Source organism: Oncorhynchus kisutch, linkage group LG6 (genome assembly GCF_002021735.2).
Source record: "Oncorhynchus kisutch isolate 150728-3 linkage group LG6, Okis_V2, whole genome shotgun sequence".
Taxonomy (NCBI): domain Eukaryota; kingdom Metazoa; phylum Chordata; class Actinopteri; order Salmoniformes; family Salmonidae; genus Oncorhynchus; species Oncorhynchus kisutch.
In genome coordinates, this window is record NC_034179.2 from 67,976,578 (window position 1) to 67,999,404 (window position 22,827).

General features: G+C 42.0%; 2 protein-coding genes across 2 annotated transcripts; one reads left to right on the forward strand and one right to left on the reverse strand.

The window, feature by feature from the left end:
* Positions 1-1,370: 1,370 nt before the first annotated feature.
* On the forward strand, positions 1,371-18,760 carry LOC109891904 (MBT domain-containing protein 1-like). Its single transcript, XM_031827249.1, has 17 exons — positions 1,371-1,532; positions 2,588-2,789; positions 2,998-3,131; positions 4,772-4,904; positions 5,116-5,198; positions 7,667-7,784; positions 8,067-8,201; positions 9,898-9,986; positions 10,231-10,465; positions 10,694-10,749; positions 10,851-10,955; positions 11,078-11,225; positions 11,401-11,483; positions 11,866-12,100; positions 12,567-12,638; positions 14,160-14,354; positions 14,621-18,760. Exons 1-17 carry the CDS (start codon positions 1,512-1,514, stop codon positions 14,737-14,739), a joined length of 2,163 nt encoding a protein of 720 aa, XP_031683109.1. The 5' UTR covers positions 1,371-1,511; the 3' UTR covers positions 14,740-18,760.
* A 1,425-nt stretch (positions 18,761-20,185) lies between these two features.
* LOC109893270 (nucleoside diphosphate kinase A-like) lies at positions 20,186-22,798 on the reverse strand. Its single transcript, XM_020486407.2, has 5 exons — positions 22,677-22,798; positions 21,124-21,253; positions 20,944-21,045; positions 20,673-20,785; positions 20,186-20,434 (listed from the first exon to the last, which is right to left on the reverse strand). The coding sequence occupies exons 2-5, from the start codon at positions 21,247-21,249 to the stop codon at positions 20,317-20,319; spliced, it is 459 nt and encodes a 152-aa protein (XP_020341996.1). The 5' UTR covers positions 21,250-21,253; positions 22,677-22,798; the 3' UTR covers positions 20,186-20,316.
* Positions 22,799-22,827: the final 29 nt, after the last annotated feature.

Here is a 22,827-nt window from a genome sequence, read left to right on the forward strand (position 1 = left end):
AGACATACACTATATATACAAAAGTATGTGGACACCCCATTCAAATTAGTTGATTCGGCTATTTCAGCCACACCCGTTCCTGACAGGTATAAAATCGAGCACACAGCCATACAATCTCCATAGACAAGCACTGGCTGTAGAATGGCCCATACTGAAGAGTTCAGTGACTTTCAATGTGGCACTGTCATAAAACAAGTCAGTTTGTCAAATTTCGGCCATGCCCCGGTCAACTGTAAGTGCTGTTATTGTGAAGTGGAAACGTCTAGGAGAAACAATGGCTCAGCCGTTAAGTGGAAGGCAACACAAGTGCACAGAACGGGACCGCTGAAGTGCGTAGCACGTAAAAATGGTCTGTCCTTGGTTGCAACACTCACTACCGAGCTCCAAACTGCCTCTGAAAGCAAAGTCAGCACAATAACTGTTCATCGGGAGCTTCATGAAATGGGTTTCCATGGCCGCATCCGCAGCCGCACACAAGCCTAAGATCACCATGTGCAATACCAAGCCTCTGCTGGAGTGGTTGGTGTAAAGCTCGCCGCTATTGGGCTCTGGAGCAATGAAAACACGTTTTCTGGGGTGATGAATCACACTTCAACATCTGTCAGTCCGACTAATGAATCTGTGTTTGGCGGATGCTAGGAGAACGCTACCTGCCCGAATGCATAGTGCCAACTATAAAGTTTGGTGGAGGAGGAATAATGGTCTGTGGCTGTTTTTCAAGGTTCGGGCTAGGCCCCGTAGTTCCAGTGTAGTGAAATCTAAACGCTACAGCATACAATGACATTCTAGACGATTCCGTGCTTCCAACTTTGTGGCAACAGTTTGGGGAAGGCTCATTCCTGTTTCAGCATGACAATGCCCCCATGCACAAAGTAAGGTCCATACAGAAATGGTTTGTCAAGATAGGTTTGGAAGGACTTGACTGGCCTGTACAGAGCCCTGACCTCAACCCCATAGAAAACCTTTGGGATGAATTGGTATGCCGACTGCAAGCCAGGCCTAATCGCTCAAAATCAGTGCACAACCTCACTAACGGTCTTGTGGCTGATTGGAAGCAAGTCCCTACAGCAGTGTTCCCTCATCTATTGGAAAGCCATCCCAGAAGAGTGGAGGCTGCTATAGCAGAAAATGGGGGAGCAACTCCATATTAATGTCCATCATTTTGGAATGAGATGTTCGACGTGCAGGTGTCATATACTTTTGGTCATGTAGTGTATTTACTGTAATGCATTATACTGTACGTATGTGCATACAGTACAATAGATGGCGGTAAAGTACTTTCACATGGCTAACCTGCATGCTATATAGATGAAGAAGAGTTTCTTGCCCAATCAGGAAATAGCGGCTGTATTCCGCGCCTGCGCGTTTGAAATATGATAATTTTGTTGATATGCTATGCTAGCTAGCTAGCGGAGTTTATTTTTGCATGTTAGGTTACCATTAACTTTCCTCTCTTCACTGTCTCGCCACTGTATCAAGAGAAAATAGAAAACGCTCTGCATGAAGGGCTGATGGAAAACGCAAGAGATTTGGTGAGCGCTATTATTGTGTTCGGTGTACATCTCTGGTGTAATCCTATTTCCCCTTTCTTTGTTGTGGTTGTCAGACTGCAGCAGCTAGTTTAGCTAGGTAGGCGAGGCAACAGTAGTGCCAGCTAGTTACTGTAGCCGCAGAAAATAAAACAGACAGCTTTATTCCAGCATTGCCTGCCTTTCAATTGTTTAATAAAGCTAGCCGCTGTTGATGGCAAGCTGTGGTGCTGCATCTTCAACAATCTTCCAACCTTCTAGGGCAGCTTGTCCGCTTGTATAACGGCGCAAGATTCAGCAGCTACCATTAACGTTACGTTAGCTGGCTAGCAAATCATTGCAAGAAGGCAGGCCCGTCATGTTAAATAGACCGCACTGCAGTGATTTTTGACGCTGTATTGTGGTGTCTTGCAGACTAATTCCTGGGATATCAGGTCATGAGCCAGCGCGTGCAGCTGTCATTTCAATATTGTGCTTTGGCAACAGAGGTTCTGAATAGAAAGGGGGCGGTGCACCACCGATGACATTAGCTATCGGTTACTGCAGTGCAAAACGTTTGGCATGTAGCTTACTTGCTGTATGTTGTCACAATATGTCGCTATTTTGATCACTGAGAACAGACTTGTTTTAGTGTAAAAATGGTAGGTGAGCTACCACCAGATATGTGGTGGTGGGTGTTACGGTTATAATTGGTTAACATGTTGAGTTCTCAGCAATGTCCATGTTGGTTCAATGCAGTGTTATTCATAGATTAATTAATTGGTATGTAGCTATTGAATTGACATGTTATACTTTCAAAATCCCCTTCACTCTTCATCTGAATTCTGTCCGTGTTGCATGGAAACATTGCACATAGGCTACATATCCTCTTGGACCTATATGAACGCTTATCTAAAAAGGTTTATGGATGCAGTTATTGCTTTGCCGTTTTCAGATTTAAAAAAAATCAGCAGTAGGTTATCATGCAAAGCAACCACCTGCAGTGGCATGCGGGTAAGTGAGACTACATTGACTGCACTGTGCTATCTCTATCTGACACGATCCTCTCTCTCCTACAGGCTGAACGGACTGTTCGTTCAGAAAGGAAGAGGCGGGACTCGTTTGGGATGTTCGATGGCTATGACAGCTGCAGTGAGGATTCTAGCAGTAGCTCGAGCTCTGAGGACAGTGATGAAGAAGTGCCCTCCCTCCCTGCCAGCCTGCCCATCATCAAGACCAACGGCCAGGTCTACACCTACCCCGATGGGAAGGCAGGAATGGGTTAGTAGTACTGTGACTGCCTCTGCCTATTGAACATAACCACTGATGACCACTTATTACAGGGAGGTAAAGGCAATAAATAACCACTTATTACAGGGTTGAACTGAGATTTTAGCATTCTATTATATGGCCATCTCTTCAACTGAACAGTACTCACACCTCGTTATCCCTCGTGTGTGTGTGTGTGTGTGTGTTTCACTCTCCACAGCCACCTGTGAGATGTGTGGGATGGTGGGAGTGAGAGATGCTTTCTACTCCAAAACCAAGCGCTTCTGCAGTGTATCCTGTTCAAGGAGCTACTCATCCAACTCTAAAAAAGCCAGCATACTGGCCAGGCTGCAGGTAACAGCAAACTGCACTAAGTCTACTTCTATTGTCCTTGTATGTTCCTCTATAACCACCATTTTTAAGTTGAATTGACATTGAAAAGTTGTGTAAACAGGTTGTATTTATTTCATTTTAATTCCTTCCTCTGTGCATCATCCTCTGTGTATCTATAAGTAGCTATGTTTCCATTAACTGGTCCAGTAATGATTTTTATTAGTATTTTTTTGACATTTGGAAAGTTTGTATAGAAAATAGATGCAACAATTGCCTGCTACATTGTGTTTCCATTGAACTATATTGTCGATAAAAACAGCTGGACGTAATGACGTCACACCAAAAAATATATACAAATGAAGTAGTTAGTGTTTCCATTAACCTTTAAGGCAAATTGAGCATTAATAAATTGTTGACAGCCTGGATGCCCTCCCACCTATCATGTCTCAGGTAGCCCGCAAAAGCCAGGATGGATATACTGCAATAATTTACTAATATTTGTCATATTCTAATAACTATCATGTTCCCACGTATTGCAACGGTCCGTGTCAGTTCTATTTATTTATTTCACCTTTATTTAACCAGGCAGGCAAGTTGAGAACCAGGCAGGCAAAGCAGTTTGACACATATAACAAAACAGAGAGTTACAGATGGAATAAAACAAACATACAGTCAATAATACAGTAGAAAAATAAGTCTATATACAATGTGAGCAAATGAGGTGAGATAAGGGAGGTAAAGGCAATAAATAGGCCATGGTGGCGGAGTAAATACAATATAGCAATTAAAACACTGGAATGGTAGATTTGACAGTAGATGAGTGTGCAAAGTAGAAATACTGGGGTGCAAAGGAGCAAAATAAATAAATAAATACAGTAGGGGAAGTGGTAGTTGTTTGGGCTATTTACAGATGGGCTATGTACAGGTGCAGTGATATGTGAGCTGCTCTGACAGCTGGTGCTTAAAGCTAGTGAGGGAGATAAGTGTTTCCAGTTTCAGAGATTTTTGTAGTTCGCTCCAGTCACTGGCAGCAGAGAACTGGAAGGAGAGGCGGCCAAAGGGGGAATTGGCTCTGGGGGTGACAAGTGAGATATACCTGCTGGAAGGCGTGCTACAGGTTGGTGGAGCTATGGTGACCAGCGAGCAGAGATAAGGCGGGACTTTACCTAGCATAGTCATGGTGAAACTTGCATCCAGCCAACCAGAAACGTAAGGTGAAGCAGTTCAGTCATTCTTGAAATTCAGGACAATCGTTGTCCTGCAAAAAAACAACACAATTTTAATAGTTAAAAAAATAGATTTAGGCAGCAATAGGTATTTAGTGTTAAATGTTGAGTAGATCTGTTTTTGTTAGGGCTACGTGATGACATGTGCCCCGCGTACGTTCTAAATGATTTTGCAATCCTGTTTTAGAAAAACACCGTTTCCATCATATTTTGTCGCAGTAAAGAAAGTTAGACAAAATATATCCATCTCAGTCGAACTGATACAAGTGTTGTTGATCTTCAGAAAATGTATCCTATAATCTGCCGTTTCCGTTACACACGTCGCAATGATTTATTTTTGTCGAATAAACCTGGGACAAAGGAAACCTGCCTGGCCCTGTATGATTCTTCTTCTCTCTCTCTCCAATATTTGTTCCTTTATTATTATTTTCAAAGGGTAAACCACCAACGAAAAAGGCTAAAGTATTACAGAAGCAGCCTCTCATGGCGAAGTTGGCTGCCTATGCCCAGTACCAAGCCAACCAACAGTACCAAGCCAACCAACAGAATCAAGTCAAATCAAAAACAGGTAAGTTCCATGTAAAAGTCCATGACACGTGAAATGTATTTATTACCAATTACAAATGACTACAGTATAGGTGCAACAGTCTTCAAAGATGATTCTACTAGGGACTAGATTGCGATGATATCTTTCTCACTGTAAATAAAGAAGGTGATGATAATAAGGTGGTCGTTGATTGAGTTGTGTTCTCTTATGACGATACTTGTGGTGGTTGCAGTGATTCCTGTGAAAGGCTTTGATTGGGGACGCTACATAGGCACCGGCGACATTAACGGGGCACCTGTCGGCTGTTTCAAACATGTAAGCGACGCTCAGCTCAAACACTCTAAATGGATGCTGGTGAAAAGTGACAGTGTGTGGAAGTAAGAACATGTAGACACAGCCAATATGGGATATCTTAAGTAACATTATACTTTTAAAGTAGAGATCACACTCAGTGGATAAAAGATGCAAGCGTCTATGGTTGCCTCTCATGACGACTACTTATTAAGGGACTAATATTACAATAAATACGAAGTAATTGAATTTCAGTTTGGGCCTATCTTGGTTGTTATAAAGAAGTAGATTCTTCTAGATATTAGAATGTGTTGATTTGTAACCTGGTAAGATGTTTTATGCTCCATTACAACAAAACTCAACAGAGAAAGTATGTTAGAATATACCTCATCCCTACTGACCCATCAAACAGTGTGATGAATAGCTCATCTGGATGTTTTGGAAATACGGTGTCATTCTGCCTCTGGGGGACTCTGGGATGGCAGGTAGCCTAGCGGTTAGAGCGTTGGGCCAGTAACCGAAAGGTCACTGGTTCGAATACCCAAGCCGACAAGGTGAAAAACCTGTCTGTGTTCTTGAGCAAGGCACTTAATCCTGATTTGCTCAAGGCGCGCAATACTACTATGGCTGACCCTGTGAAACAACACATTTTACTGCACCTCTCCGGTGTATGTGACAATAAAACATAAATAAATAAATATATATATATTTATGTTTTATTGTCACATACACCGGACTGTGTGTGTGTGTATATATATATATATATATATATATATATACACACACACACACAGTTGAAGTCGGAAGTTTACATACACTTAGGTTGGAGTCATTAAAAGTTGTTTTTCAACCACTCCACAAATGTCTTGTTAACAAACTATAGTTTTGGCAAGTCGCCTAGGACATCGACTTTGTGCATGACACAAGACATTTTTCCAACAATTGTTTACAGACAGATTATTTCACTTATAATTCACTGTATCACAATTCCAGTGGGTCAGAAGTTTACATACACAAAGTTGACTGTGCCTTGAAACAGCTTGGAAAATTCCGGAAAATGTCCTGGTTTTAGAATCTTCTGATAGGCTAATTGACATCATTTGAGTCAATTGGAGGTGTACCTGTGGATGAATTTCATGGCCTACCTTCAAACTCAGTGCCTCTTTGCTTGACAAAACGGGAAAATCAAAAGAAATCAGCCAAGACCTCATAAAATGTTTTGTAAACCTCCACAAGCCTGGTTCATCCTTTGGAGCACCTTCCAAATGCCTGAAGGTACCACATTCATCTGTACAAACAATAGCATGCAAGTATAAACACCATGGGACCACGCAGCCGTCATACCGCTCAGGAAGGAGACGTCTTCTGTCTCCTAGAGATGAACGTACTGTGGTGCAAAAAGTGCACATCAATCCCATAACAACAGCAAAATACCTTGTGAAGATGCTGGAGGAAACAGCAAAAAAAAAAGTATCTATATCCACAGTAAAATCAGTCCTATATCGACACAACCTGAAAGGCCGCTCAGCAAAGGAAGAAGCCACCGCTCCAAAACCACCATAAAAGGGCCAGACTACGGTTTGCAACTGCACATGGGAACAAAGATCGTACTTTTTGGAAAAATGTCCTATGGTCTGATGAAACAAAAATAGAACTGTTTGGCCATAATGACCATTGTTATGTTTGGAGGGAAAAGGGGGAGTCTTGCAAGCCAAAGAACACCATCTCAACCGTGAAGCACAGGGGTGGCAGCATCATCTTGTGGGGGTGCTTTGCTTCAGGAGTGACTGGTGCACTTCACAAAATAGATGGCATCATGAGGTAGGAAAAGTATGTGGATATATTGAAGCAACATCTCAAGACATCAGTCAGGAAGTTAAAGCTTGGTTGCAAATGGGTCTTCCAAATGGACAATGACTGAACTGAAAAAGCGTGTGCCAGCAAGGAGGCCTACAAACCTGACTCAGTTACATCAGCTCTGTCAGGAGTAATGGGCCAAAATTCACCCAACTTATTGTGGGAAGCTTGTGGAAGTCTACCTGAAACGTTTGACCCAAGTTAAACAATTGAAAGGCAATGCTACCAAATACTAATTGAGTGTATGTAAACTTCTGACCCACTGGGAATGTGATGAAAGAAATACATTTATTCTCTCTACTATTATTCTGACATTTCACATTCTTAAAAAAAGAAGGTGATCCTAACTTACCTAAGATGGAATTTTTACTAGGATTAATTGTCAGGATTTGTGAAATTGAGTTCAAATGTATTTGGCTAAGGTGTATGTAAACTTCTGACTTCAACTGTGTGTGTATAATATTTTTTTTACATTGTTGAAGCTGCACTAATTGTGAGGATAGGTGACAATGAAGAGTATTAGCTTGCCATGATGCGTTTGGTTGTTTTAATTAATAGCAGTCCTTTTTGAGCGGACATATTTGTATTGTGATGTCGTTCTCTATGTTCAGCGTGTGTTGTCTTCTCTGCCTTAGGTTCCCATGGGAACTTCTTGGGGTGACCTTGCAGAAGGGGTGAGGGTAGAGGTGCCCAATACAGACAGCGGCCTGCCAATGAAAGTGTACTGGATAGCAGGAGTTATCAAATTAGCAGGTAACAAAGAAGCCCCAGAGAATCCTCTTCACTCTGAAATGTACCTGGTTGGATTCATAGATGATGGGGTACTTTCTCTGCATTGTTTTCATCAAACTCTGTTTACACATAGACATGTTACGCTTAGATGTAACCTACACACAATGCTTGGAAACATAGATACTTCTCTCATCCAACAATACTCCTATGTATGATTCATTTTTAAGGGTATTTCATGAACAACATTTGTAGAAAATCAGTGGTTTTCCTCATCTTAAAACATCATTGTGTTTCTCTCCGCAGGCTTTAAGGCACTGCTACGGTACGAGGGGTTTGATGGTGACTCTGGCAGGGATTTCTGGTGTAACATCTGTGTCCCTGACATCCACCCGGTGGGCTGGTGTGCAGCAGGAGGAAAGCCCCTGGTTCCTCCCAAGTGTAAGAGTAACAGAGGGAGCCACTTAGAAAACAAATCAAATCAAATCAAATTTTATTTGTCACATACACATGGTTAGCAGATGTTAATGCGAGTGTAGCGAAATGCTTGTGCTTCTAGTTCCGACAATGCAGTAATAACGAACAAGTTATCTAACAAACAATTCCAAAAAAAACTACTGTCTTATACACAGTGTAAGGGGATAAAGAATATGTACATAAGGATATATGAATGAGTGATGGTACAGAGCAGCATAGGCAAGATACAGGAGATGATATCGAGTACAGTATATACATATGAGATGAGTATGTAAACCAAGTGGCATAGTTAAAGTGGCTAGTGATACATGTATTACATAAGGATGCAGTCGATGATATAGAGTACAGTATCTACGTATGCATATGAGATGAATAATGTAGGGTAAGTAACATTATACTGTCATTGACAGTGTGTTGGCAGTAGCCACTCAATGTTAGTGGTGGCTGTTTAACAGTCTGATGGCCTTGAGATAGAAGCTGTTTTTCAGTCTCTCGGTCCCAGCTTTGATGCACCTGTACTGACCTCGCCTTCTGGATGACAGCGGGGTGAACAGGCAGTGGCTCGGGTGGTTGATGTCCTTGATGATCTTTATGGCCTTCCTGTAGCATCGGGTGGTGTAGGTGTCCTGGAGGGCAGGTAGTTTGCCCCCGGTGATGCGTTGTGCAGACCTCACTACCCTCTGGAGAGCCTTACGGTTGAGGGCGGTGCAGTTGCCATACCAGGCGGTGATACAGCCCGCCAGGATGCTCTCGATTGTGCATCTGTAGAAGTTTGTGAGTGCTTTTGGTGACAAGCCGAATTTCTTCAGCCTCCTGAGGTTGAAGAGGCGCTGCTGCGCCTTCCTCACGATGCTGTCTGTGTGAGTGGACCAATTCAGTTTGTCTGTGATGTGTATGCCGAGGAACTTAAAACTTGCTACCCTCTCCACTACTGTTCCATCGATGTGGATGGGGGGGTGTTCCCTCTGCTGTTTCCTGAAGTCCACAATCATCTCCTTAGTTTTGTTGACGTTGAGTGTGAGGTTATTTTCCTGACACCACACTCCGAGGGCCCTCACCTCCTCCCTGTAGGCCGTCTCGTCGTTGTTGGTAATCAAGCCTACCACTGTTGTGTCGTCCGCAAACTTGATGATTGAGTTGGAGGCGTGCGTGGCCACGCAGTCGTGGGTGAACAGGGAGTACAGGAGAGGGCTCAGAACGCACCCTTGTGGGGCCCCAGTGTTGAGGATCAGCGGGGAGGAGATGTTGTTGCCTACCCTCACCACCTGGGGACGGCCCGTCAGGAAGTCCAGGACCCAGTTGCACAGGGCCTCGAGCTTGATGACGAGCTTGGAGGCAGCCAGGATATTTGTGGCCATAAGGATAATAATGATAATGCCTTTATTTTGCACCTTTCCTGAATTATGCTCAAGGTCACCAAATCAGTGCTCAGTACTCTTTTTAAACAAGGTACTGTATTTTGTTATGTACACGGCATGCGTAGTCTGTTCTCTGAAAGGTAATAAGAACAAATTATAGTACTGTACTTTGTTTTGCCAAGATAAGGATATATGCTCTGTTACAAGTGGTGGGGCAAGTGTTAAGTCATTTATAATTTCTGACCTGTTTGAGAGAATCATTTCTAATCTTTCCCAAACGTTGTCTGACTGTTTCACCTTAGCCATTCAGCACAAGTGCACCAACTGGAAAGCGTTTCTTGTGAAATGCCTAACAGGAGCAAAGACTCTACCTATTGATTTCTCCACCAAGGTGAGCTACAACTCTTCATCACAAGACACTCCAGCACCTCACTCATAGTACAAACATGCATCAAATATCAATATGAGAAGATGAATATGCTTGCATTATTTCCACAGATGCAATGCTAATAAACTTATGCCACTACCAGTACAAACATGCATTGCATGTATTATTATATAGTGACATATGCTATAATGCCTAACTGGATTGTCAAGTAACCTTGTAGAATCTTCACCTCCTCGCCCTTCCCCAGGTGCAGCAGAGCATGCAGTTCCCCTTTAAGAAGCTGATGCGTGTGGAGGTGGTGGATAAGACTCACCTGTGCCGGACGCGGGTGGCCCTGGTAGAGCAGGTGATCGGCGGTCGACTTCGGCTCGTCTACGAGGAGTGCTCGGACGGCTCGGATGACTTCTGGTGCCACATGTACAGCCCACTGATACACAGCATCGGCTGGTCCCGCGGCATCGGACACCGCTTCAAGAGATCGGGTCAGTGACCATAGTGGGGAGGGCATGCGAGACTAGGCACGCGGGTCTTACACATGAGGGTCTTACGCATAAGGGTAAAGATTTGCTTAGTGTTTTAAGGATCCTGAAAATCTCAACATGGGTGAAACACTTAGGCACTTTAAGATTCTAGTTGTTTCTGTATGATTTATATGGACTTTTAGGGTTTGATTGTTGTCCATTAATGACCGACACTCTTCCTTGTTTCAGATGTTTCAAAGAAACTTGATGGCCAAGTAGATGCCCCAGGACAGCTTTTTGTGAAGGTGAGTTCAAATAAATGTTTCAATCTGCCACTTGACTTAATTGATTTAAATATTTTTCTGGTCTCTGACATTTGTTTGATACGTGGCACAATCTCTCTCAGGTGAAGGATGTTGACCAGAGCGGGGAGTGGTTTAAAGATGGCATGAAGCTGGAGGCTATTGACCCTCTGAATCTATCAGCTATTTGTATTGCTACTGTTAGAAAGGTAAGCCCTATAATCGTGATGAGAAATATGACTGACAGAGAAATGAGGGAAATAAAGACAAATGACATTGCACGTGTAACAGAGTTGTACACATTCACCCTCCCTGCCTTCTCTTCTTCCAGGTCTTGGCGGATGGATACCTCATGATCGGAATTGATGGTTCCGAGGCAGCTGATGGCTCTGACTGGTTCTGCTATCACTCCACCTCTCCCTCTATCTTTCCTGCTGGATTCTGTGAAATCAACACAATTGAACTCACCCCTCCACGTGGTACATACTGAATTACATTACATTGTGTGGTAAAAGCATAATCACAATTGTCTATTTGAGTTTATTTGTAGTACCAAGAGAGTGCGCACCACTGATTCTTACCTCACAGTGGCTATTTCAATTGGCCAGCCAGTTGCTGTTACTTGTAGCCTCAATAAGTAAGTCTTTTCTGCAGGGTACACAAAACTCCCATTCAGATGGTTTGACTACCTCAGGGAAACGGGTTCAGTGGCAGCTCCGGTGAAGCTCTTTAACAAGGTAACCTTGTTCAGCTTTGTCTGCTAGCTATTTTGCCTGTTAAGTCATTTTGACTCTTTACTTTTGTTCTCAGTCTGTTAGTTAGACTGAATTTGTTGTCAAAACCAACTACTTGCTATTTGAGTAACCCTTTACATTTTTTCATCTATTTGAAGTTTGATTGTTTATGCACTTTGGCTTTTTCAAATTGCTTGATTTCTGTCAGTAGTGTAGTCGTTACAGGATATTAGTCCGAATAAGAAAGACCAATGGCATCTGAGTGCAGTGAAGTTAAGACTAGTAGCCCACCAATGTACAACTTTGCTTGCTTGTAGTTGTAGTGTTATGAGAAATTCCCTGAGTCCACCAGCTGAATGTCCCCTTCTCTTTGTTGACTTTAAAGGAGGTTCCAAACCATGGGTTCCGCCCTGGCATGAAGCTGGAGGCTGTGGACCTGATGGAGCCCCGGCTGGTGTGTGTTGCCACAGTGACACGTATTGTATATAGACTGCTGCGCATCCATTTTGACGGCTGGGAGGACGAGTATGATCAGTGGGTGGATTGTGAATCACCTGACCTCTACCCTGTGGGTTGGTGTCAGCTGACTGGCTACCAACTACAGCCACCAGCTGTGCTAGGTGAGTTTTTTAAATATTCTGTTTATTGGGATTTTTCAGCATTTTTACACAAAGTCAAAGATGGACAAAGATATACATTTTCTTAGTGCACGGTCTGAACTAGCTCTAGTCTAGCCCAAAACAACCTTTTGGAAAACCAAGTCAGATTTTTAATTAGCATCATCCCCCAAATGACCTTGACTGTAATCTCCCAAATAACCAAAACTACCAATACAGGTAGAACTGCTAAATACAAAAAACACCCACCAAGACAGTCAAAACATCAAACTTCATTTAAGCAAAACACAGAAACCTTCAGATAACCAAAACACTGTGACTTTTACGCAAACCTTTAATCTGATACTAATTCTAGTAATGTAGGAAAATTGAGCTAAAGCATTGCATTTTTTTTAAATTAGTTGAGACGATCTGTGCTGAACAAATGTATGAATGAATGAGTTGTTCTCTGGTTTGTGCTTTTTTTCAGCCTCTAGAGAGCTCCCTCCGAGTGTTACAAAGCAGAAGAAGAAATCCCAGCAGTACAAAGGCCAAAAGAAAAGTGGGTCATCCGTCGCCTCGTTTTGCCCCTGCCTCCTCCCCTGCACCCTCCCCTTTCCCTCTTGCTTTCTCGATTTAAGGGAAAAGCTGCACTCACCGTGGCTCTTCACGGTTGTTGCTCTGCATCTCTATTCACACCAAAACAGCATTGAAACCAAGTCAAAACCCTCCTACACCAGATTGACTTTTCGTACCAGTGTGAAGCTGTTACCTCAGGCTGAAGAAAAATCTTCAATGACTGCAATAAAATACAAATAATTTGATTATGTAGGCCCATAGTGTAGATCTTTTTATAGTATGCTTGGTTTTTATGTTCCTTCAGTCTTTGTTAGTCATGCCAGACATTACATTAGACTGTAAATTCTCCTTCCAGACTCACATTAAGCATCTCCAATCCAAAATTAAATCTAGAATCGGCTTCCTATATCGCAACAAAGCATCCTTCACTCATGCTGCCAAACACGCCCTCGTAAAACTGACCATCCTACCGATCCTCGACTTCGGTGATGTCATCTATAAAATAGTCTCCAACACTCTACTCAACAAACTGCATGCAGTCTATCACAGTGCCATCCGTCTTGTCACCAAAGCCCCATACACTACCCACCATTGCGACCTGTACGCTCTCGTTGGTTGGCCCTCGCTTCATACTCGTCACCAAATCCACTGGCTACAGGTTATCTACAAGTCTCTGCTAGGTAAAGCCCCACCTTATCTCAGCTCACTGGTCACCATAGCAGCACCCACTCGTAGCACGCGCTCCAGCAGATATATCTCACTGGTCACCCCCAAAGCCAATTCCTCCTTTGGTCGTCTTTCCTTCCAGTTCTCTGCTGCCCATGACTGGAACAAATTGCAAAAATCTCTGAAGCTGGAGAGTCACATCTCCCTCACTAGCTTTAAGCACCAGCTGTCAGAGCAGCTTACAGATCACTGCACCTGTACATAGCCCATCTGTAAACAGCCCATCTATCTACCTACCTCATCCCCATACTGGTATTTATTTATTTTGCTCTTTTGCACCCCAGTATCTCTACCTGCACATTCATCTTCTGCCAATCTACCATTCCAGTGTTTAATTGCTATATTGTAATTACATCGCCACCATGGCCTATTTATTTCCTTAACTTACCTCATTTGCACTCACTGTATATAGACTTTTTGTTTTCTTTTGTTCTACCGTATTATTGACTGTATGTTTTGTTTATTCCATGTGTAACTCTGTGTTGTTGTATGTGTCAAATTGCTACGCTTTATCTTGGCCAGGTCGCAGTTGCAAATGAGAACTTGTTCTCAACTAGCCGACCTGGTTAAATAAAGGTTAAATAAAAAAAAATAAACATCAAGCTTTCCTGAATAACATACATTTCTAAGACATTTTTACCTAGATTTGAATATTTAAATTTGACCTTATGTTATTAATCATTAATAAGTAGTCACACGTCAAAAACAGCAAAGGTATAAGAGACATGAAGGTAACAGCAGAGCTGATAAACCATTTTACCTTTGTCTTGATTTTTAGAGAGGAAGATCCCCATTGGCAAGCGGCCAGTGAGTTTGTCGGGGGTGGTATTGAGTGGAGTGCCCCAGAGGAACCTATCTGGAGACGAGAACATGACCCCGTCAGACTACCCATCTCCTCCCATGCCAGCATCTGCCCCGGGGAACGCACAGCCTCCCTCGGCAGCCCAGGAACTCGGCCCCAACGGAAAGCCAGGTAACCTAAGCCACCCTACCAACTGAACTCAAATTAGAAACCCATGTTAAGCCTGGTAGTTGGGTAGGGATGTCCGCTGCTGAAACAGAAAAGTGTAGTTGTCCAAGGACTCTACCCCATCTCAACATCAACCATCTTGATAAGGCAACTTATTTTCTCCTTTATCTCCTGAGTTTTATAATTCTTCCTCTCCTTCCTGACTTTAAATTCACCATCTTTCCTACTTCTCTACTTGCCCTCTTTTTTTTTTTCTTCTTTTTTTTAAGGGGTAACGCTGAAGGAGGAGGTTCAGGAGACGGACGAGTTCAACTTCCCGCAGGGCACAGCCTCTGACCTAGAGAACAACGGCTCCGGCTGCAGTTACTACATCAAACAGGAGCCCTGAGCCTCCGTGGGGCACTGCTGCACCCACCACCGGAGGGCCAGCCTGGGGGCAAGAAGGAGCCTGTCCACTCCCTCCTTCTCCACAGCACCAGAGACCATGGGCCCTGGGTGGCATCCCCACAACATTAACATGGAAGGTCACCAAGTGCTCCAAGCTGTGCCCATAGAGAGATTCAGGACAGAGCGGCTCAAAGACTAGTTCCAAACAGACAGCGGCAAACGGGGAGAGTAGAAAATAAAGGGAAAAAAAGAGGTGCGTAAATGACAACAACTTTATGTTTCAGTTCAGTTTTTTGTACTTAAAAAAAAAAGATTTTGTACGACTTTTTCAAATCCGAGATCTTTTTGTGCATCTCTCGTATTCGTTACTTTGAGGTAGGGTAATCTTTTGATGGATAAACTATGTGATGTTTGAGTGTATATATAATCAGATTTTCCAAAAACAGGGTGTATGTACAGTTGAAGTCGGAAGTTTACATACACTTAGGTTGGAGTCATTAAAACTCATTTTTTAACCACTCCACAAATTTCATTTTTTAACCACTCCACAAATTTCATGTTAACAAACTATAGTTTTGGCAAGTTGGGACATCTACTTTGTGCATGACACAAGTCATTTTTCCAACAATTGTTTACAGACAGATTATTTCACTTATAATTCAATGTATCACAATTCCAGTGGGTCAGAAGTTTACATACACTAAATTGACTGTGCCTTTTTAAACAGCTTGGAAAATTCTGGAAAATGATGTCATGGCTTTAGAAGCTTCTGATAGGCAAACTGACATAATTTGAGTCAATTGGAGGTGTACCTGTGGATGTATTTCAAGGCCTACCTTCAAACTCTGTGCCTCTTTGCTTAACATCATTGGAAAATCAAAAGAAATCAGCCAAGACCTCAGAAAATAAAGAGCAATTTCCAAACGCCTGAAGGTACCACGTTCATCTGTACAAACAATAGCATGCAAGTATAAGCACCATGAGACCACGCAGCCGTCATACCGCTCAGGAAGGAGACATGTTCTGTCTCCTAGAGATGAACGTACTTTGGTGCGAAAAGTGCAAATCAATCCCATAACAGCAGCAAGGGACCTTGTGAAGATGCTGGAGGAAACGGGTACAAATAATCTATATCCACAGTAAAACGAGTCCTATATCGACATAACCTGAAAAGCCACTCAGCAAGGAAGAAGCCACTGCTCCAAAACCGGCATAAAATAGCCAGACTAATCTTGTGCAACTGCACATGGGGACAAAGATCATACTTTTTGGAGAAATGTCCTCTGGTCTGATGAAACAAAAATAGAACTGTTTATCCATAATGACCATCATTATGTTTGGAGGAAAAAGGGGGAGACTTGCAAGCCGAAGAACACCATCCCACCCGTGAAGCACAGGGGTGCCAGCATCATGTTGTACGGGTGCTTTGCTCCAGGAGTGTCTGGTGCACTTCACAAAATAGATGGCATCATGAGGCAGGAAAATTATGTAGATATATTGAAGCAACATCTCAATACATCAGTCAGGAAGTTAAAGCTTGGTTGAAAATGGGTCTTCCAAATGGACCCAAGCATACTTCCAAAGTTGTGGCAAAATGGCTTAAGGACAACAAAGTCAAGGTATTGGAGTGGCCATCACAAAGCCCTGACCTCAATCCTATAGAACATTTGTGGGCAGAACTGAAAAAGCGCGTGCAAGCGAGGAGGCCTACAAACCTGACTCGGTTACACCAGCTCTGTCAGGAGGAATGGGCCAAAATTCACCCAACTTATTGTGGGAAGCTTGTGGAAGGCTACCCAAAACGTTTGACCATAGTTAAACAATTTAACAACATTGCTACCAAATACTAATTTGAGTGTATGTAAACTTCTGACCCACTGGGAATGCGATGACGGAAATAAAAGCTGAATAAATCATTCTCTCCTCTACTGTTATTCTGACACTTCACATTCTTACAATAAAGTGGTGACCCTAACTGACCTTAGACAGGGAATTCTTATTAGGATTAAATGTCACGAATTGTGAAAAACTGAGTTTTAAATGTATTTGGCTAAGGTGTATGTAAACTTCCGACTTCAAATGTATGTCGGTATTGAATGGACTAAACCTTACTGGTAAAAAAAACAATCACTCAGATATAAAGTAGAAACACCCCACCAATCAGCTTCATACCAGTTCCACACATTCAACTAAGATTTGAGCACCTGACCACAATCTCTGGATCTTGTGTTCCATTTGTGTGATCGCCAATCATGACTGACAGCTATCACTGGGACATTTACCATGGAGAATGTGGACGAGCCCCAAATCTCAGGTCGATCCTTTTCCCACACTATATTTACCATGCCTTAATTTAAAGTATGTTTACAAATATTACTCCTCTTGGCCAGTTGATTGCAGGCACATTTGTCAAATCAAAAAATTATACTCTATGAAAAACAGATCATTCACTGTGGTAATATTTAGTTATATCATAGTTTACTACACAATGATATGCAAACCTTGACTCTTGTGTCAAATAGTACAGAGATCTATCTGAAATGTGTTATATCTAATGTATGTAGCATTATTCTACATGAATTATGTCATAATTCAGAGCGATACTATAAATGTGAGTCGAGGAAATATTCAAGCCACTGTAAGAGTCGGGCTATTGTTCATCATTATCATCATTAGTGTTTCATCACTTCACTACCATCAACGACATGAGAACCATTTATCTAAATAGAGAATGTACTGCCTTTTGTAAAAGAAAATCTTCAAAATAATGTTATGTTTACTCTTCCTCTTTTAGAATTTGAATGTAAACTCCTGTTGCAAGGTAGTCAGGTTCTGGTCAATCCGCACATCAAGGGGATTTCCATGACAATTTAAATCACTTTGTGTGCATATTTCTTAGTAAGTGATTGGTAGGCTTGGGTTAAATTGTCACACTCACTGACTCATGATCACACATTTTATTCATAGGCCATCCTTTCGTTGGGAGATATTAAATGAATGTCAATATTGATTTATAAAACAAAATATATCACATAAAATATTTATTAACAAAGCATACAGTATATAACAGAGCCAATTTACAAACATATGGTAATTTATTTTGTGCCATATGAGGGATTATAATCTACATACTTTATCAAATACCGACTGCACTCCATTGTCTCACTTTATATACCAGTAAGGTTGACAATTTACTCTCAGGAAATCTTAGCGTATTGTATTATAGGCTTCTTCGTCGTTATGGTTATTGAGAAAGGTGTTGTCATTGGCTGTTGGCATGCTGAAATTAGGCTTCAGAGATTGATGTGGTCAACAATATTAACAAAATGTGTTAGTCCAAGATCGGTCTTTAAAGTAAATGTGTCACTTGGTAAACCATCTCACTAATGTAGAGACCTATCTGAATGTGATACAAGGTCCCATTTCAAGTGGATTTCTCATATATTTTGTCTCTAGAGGTAGGATTTAACTGTCTGTCACTGTTTGATCATGTGTAGGTGTTTCTTGAACTATTTTTTTTTCTCTCAAAGTTCAGTTAAATGTTAGCTTTGTCGATTTGTCTTACTGTTGTTACTGTTTGTTTCAATGTCTGGCCCTGAGTGAAACTCAAACTAGTATTAGTCTCAATGAAAATGTACATTTTACGCATTGGCTGGTGTAAACCAGCTCAGGTGACCATGGTGATGCCAAAGATTGCCTAAGGTCACTGTCAAGCAATAACGTCTTATCAAGGTACTCTCCTAATGCAGTGAGATCCTAAGCTTTGAGCTGTACTTTCACTCAAACTTTAGACTGTGCATCCAAGACTGAATGGTGGAAATATACATTACATTGTTAATATATGGTATGACTGTTTTGAGGTGACAAACCTTGTCTCCATCGTCCTTGTAACACAAATGTTAAACATGAGAATTAATGGTATTTGAATGAAGAAAAGAAACGCACAAAATATAGGGCTACACTATTCTGATCATGACGTTCAAATGCATTATTTCATCAATATTATAACCAATATAAGAAAACAAGACTTTGAGGGTGTGTTTGTTAACCAAAATATGTGCATGCAGCAGTGTGAACATGTCCTCTTGTGCTTAACTAGTTGATCTTGGTTTATGTGTAACTGTTGGTCTTTGCACTAACATGGGTCTGTGTGCTTGTTTCTATTGTGAAACCCCTTCATTGTCTTTTATGGTGCTATATATATATATATTTGATATTCATAACCTTTTAAGAATTAAATGATTTTCATAAACTGTGGCCATGGAGAAATTCAGTTCTCTTGTATTTTGGATACAACTATGAAAGATTTGTATTTAACTGCCAAAACATTCTTTGCATGGCATTTGTGGGATAAATTATTTTTTCTTCATCCAAGTATGTTTTTGTTCCTTGGTTTCCATGGTAAATGTGCTGTGAACATGAAGTTTACTAAGCTACAGTATATCAAATACAATAGTAAAGAAATGTTTAGATGTTTACTTTCATTTAACATGTTTGAATTTTGCAGCATGTTTGTGGAAAAGTATTGTAAAATTAAATTTACTTTCTACACTGCATAAAAATGCCAGCGTCCATTGTTTTGTTAACTACACCATTAACGGAATACTTCAGGGTTATGGCAATGAGGACCTAGACTTGGCACTCCGGTACCGCTTACCATGTGGTAGCAGAGAGAACAATATGACTAGGGTGGCCAGTGACAATTATGGCCTTCCTGATACAGCCTGGTATAGAGGTTATTGAGCTAAAGTTTAGCCAGTGCCAACTTCCTTCATACTGGACAAACATTCATCCAGCTTATTGGACACTTGGGAAGTAGAAAAATTCACTGCTCCCCCCCAATCACCGTTTTAGACCTGGGACACCAGGTGGGTGCAAGTCAGGTAGAACAGAACCAGCAGGCGCCAGACCTCACAGGGTAAGCGTTGAATACCCCTGCTATCGTTAATGTTACCAAGTTGAGCCAATTCAGCAGGCATATAGGTTAACATCCCATTTAGGCAAGTCAAACACCCAGAAGGGTGTAGTTGACAATACCTAACCATCACATTGCAAATATTTTCTGCACAATAAGATGCTGTTATGTTGCCCAAACAGTTAAGGTCTACCAAAACCTGTCAGGCTTGCCCAATGGAAAACAGGTATATGAACTGTCATGGTTGTAGAATTAACCTGACCCAATTAGGTAGTCAACCCACATTTAGACCCCCCCCCCCCAGCAGAGCATAATCAGCTATACTAGAGGGCACCCTGAACAGTAACACCTTAGACAAATGGCATGTAAACATCTTGCAAATTGTGAAGGATATCCAACAGCATTCCTTGCCATTTATGAATATGTTGAAGCCCCTTCAATAGAGGCCCACACTGACTGAACAGAAGCCAGAGGACAATACCAATTCATGAAATCAACACTTTAATCAAGTAAACTAGGCGAGCCTTGCATGTTCCACTTCATGATTGTTTTTTTATTTACATTTGTAAGTGCCTTCAAGTCACAAGGTACATGAACAATTCCAGATCAACAGCATTCAGAATGGTTTGCGATAAGACGGTTCCAGTTCCAAGTCCATTTTATTTACTCATACAGGAATCCATGTTGGCAGCTCTTGTACTCAACCACCTCCTCTGGCTTGAACCACAGGCCGATCTCCTTTTTGGCACTATCAAGGGAGTCACTGCCGTGGATGATGTTCCTGTAATGGCAAAAGGCAAATCAGCATCATGTGAAACAGGCTTTAAGTTTATTGGAACTATAGCCACTGCGGAAGACACCTCTACACAGAAAATCCATTACAGCATGAATATTTTAATCAGATTCCTGGCCAACGATGGTCTACACATTTTTATGCCGCACACACTACTCAAATTGGTTTGGCACTTTACTTCTTCCCATATGAGATTCTGTATGGACAGGCATCAGCGGACACTTACCTGCCAAGCGTGATACAGAGGTCACCGCGGATGCTGCCGGGCTGGGAGTCTGCAGGGTTGGTCTCTCCCAGCATCAGTCTGCCGTTCTTCACAACGTTCAGGCCTTCCCAGATCTGAACGCAAGGGGAGGGTAAAAATTGAGGCTTGAGTGGAACAATACATTCTATCACAATCACTGCTCAAGAGAAACTGAAGTATTGTGTTCAGGGTGGCATTAGCAGTGAGCGAGCATTTTGAAGAGGCCTGCGAGTAGTGTCTGGAGGATAGTTACCATGGCAACAACGGGACCAGAGTGCATGAAGGCACAAAGGCCACCATAGAAGGGCAAGTCCTTCAGGTCAATGTAGTGCTGCTTGACAAGGTCCTCAGATGCCTGCAATCACAAAGACTTAGTTCAATGCCATTGAACCATACAAGACACACCTCTGAAAAGATGCAGTTACTCACATACCTGGGTCATCTTCATGGCCACAAGCCTGAAGCCCCTCTGCTCAAAGCGCTTAATGATCTCCCCCACAAGCCCCCTCTGGACACCATCGGGCTTGATGGCAATGAAGGTACGTTCGGTGTTTGCCATGGTGCTGCAACAGGAGGATAGAGATGGTAGTGGGCCATCAGTGAAATACACTTTAACAATGAATAAACTGCCTAATTTGTGGTTGTGGATATGCAAAATGGCCCCTGAATTGGATGGAGTAAGCCAGGCCACTCTGCACAATACATCAGCTCAACCTTTTATCAATGTACCGCCAGTTGACAGCTCTTCAATGTCACCTCGACTGCTATGGAGTGAACAGATGTACTGTACCTAGTGGGATAGTGGCCAAGGCCAGTACAGATCTATTCTTATCACCATCCTGCGGAAAGTATTCCCACATGCCCATTCCATGCCTATGGGGTATTTAGTATGAATTTGTTTCGTTGCCAATGCGCAACTCATGTTACATAAATGGACAAACGAGGGGTTTGTTTTACTGGTACTGTAGCTTAGTTCGTGGTAGTGCAAAGTGAGCTCAGGCTTTAGCTGTTTTATGTTTAGATCTATGAAAAGAACGGTTCACTACATTCGACTGCAACCAGATGCTGCAGCAGTGTGACAATGCAGTGTTAAACTCTAGCGCAAGCACAACTTCTGGGCTTTTTAAAATAGAAATTCAATAACCTACCGACTTAAGTACATTAAAATGACAGTCATCTAATCAAATCACAACCATACGAACTGCGCACAGATAAGCGAATTTGACAGAGGTTAACATTTTTACACAGAGATTGTTAAATTGTTTGAAAGACCAACGAAAAGCAGTTCACGTTAACTGGCCATGTCCAGATTTAATGCAAATCCGAGTTACACTGACATTAATTTAACTTTCTAAGCGAGCTACGGAGGACGTTAAAGAAATTAACTTGTGCACATCCCATTGTTGAAAGCAGCCATATTTAGTAAATGCCACATGACCCGGTTTGCCACTGCCGTTAATCGAAATAAAGTCCAAGTAGATTAAAATCGAATTGTCAAGTACTTGCCACCTACAACTGAGCTTATTGTAACACGAAAGCGACAAATAAATTGGCTTAAGGTAACCCGCAAGGCTTAACTAGTTTGCTTTGTAAATTAACTGATAACACCACGCAAGCCAATCACGTCAGGTGAAACTGAAATGCACATCCCCGGGAGATAGCATGCTATCGATAGTTAATATAGGACTGATCCAAGTCATTGGTTTACTATTAGGATGGGACTTAACTTTTAAGCGTTACACAACGCATGTCAATTAGCTAGCGAGTTGGGTAGAAACGGGCGAAGAACCAAGCCGTTACGTGGCATCCTAGCTAACAGTTGGCTAACGTTAGTCAATGTGAAAGGCAAAACACAAGCGAGACTGAGCCACCAACTTCCTAAAAGCATGAAAGGAATAGATAGACAACGATAAGACGCGTAAAATACAACGCTGTGATTTAATGCAAAATTAATGGAGTTGTGACGCCACCATTCAAGTAGCATACCTTAAAAGTTGAGATGAAGAGACTGACAGAAGACCCAGGAGACAACCGTTCAAGGCAGGGAAACAATCAGTAAGGACAAGAATTAATGACAGCTAGTTTATAAAGGCTGCCGAGTGAATGGGTGGGGCTTGGATGAGGTCAAAAATGGATT

What these genes read in the sequence shown, in the direction of transcription:
- LOC109893270 (XM_020486407.2), bottom strand. Translation starts at nt 21,249, where the DNA reads ATGGCAAACACCGAACGTACCTTCATTGCCATCAAGCCCGATGGTGTC. An exon ending in TGGCCATGAAGATGACCCAG is followed by an intron (nt 21,046 to 21,123) that starts GTATGTGAGTAA and finishes TTGTGATTGCAG; the next exon opens with GCATCTGAGGACCTTGTCAA. An exon ending in CTCTGTATCACGCTTGGCAG is followed by an intron (nt 20,435 to 20,672) that starts GTAAGTGTCCGC and finishes TTGCCATTACAG; the next exon opens with GAACATCATCCACGGCAGTG.
- LOC109891904 (XM_031827249.1), top strand. Translation starts at nt 1,512, where the DNA reads ATGGAAAACGCAAGAGATTTG. An exon ending in TCAAGTCAAATCAAAAACAG is followed by an intron (nt 4,905 to 5,115) that starts GTAAGTTCCATG and finishes TGGTGGTTGCAG; the next exon opens with TGATTCCTGTGAAAGGCTTT. An exon ending in TGAACTCACCCCTCCACGTG is followed by an intron (nt 11,226 to 11,400) that starts GTACATACTGAA and finishes TCTTTTCTGCAG; the next exon opens with GGTACACAAAACTCCCATTC.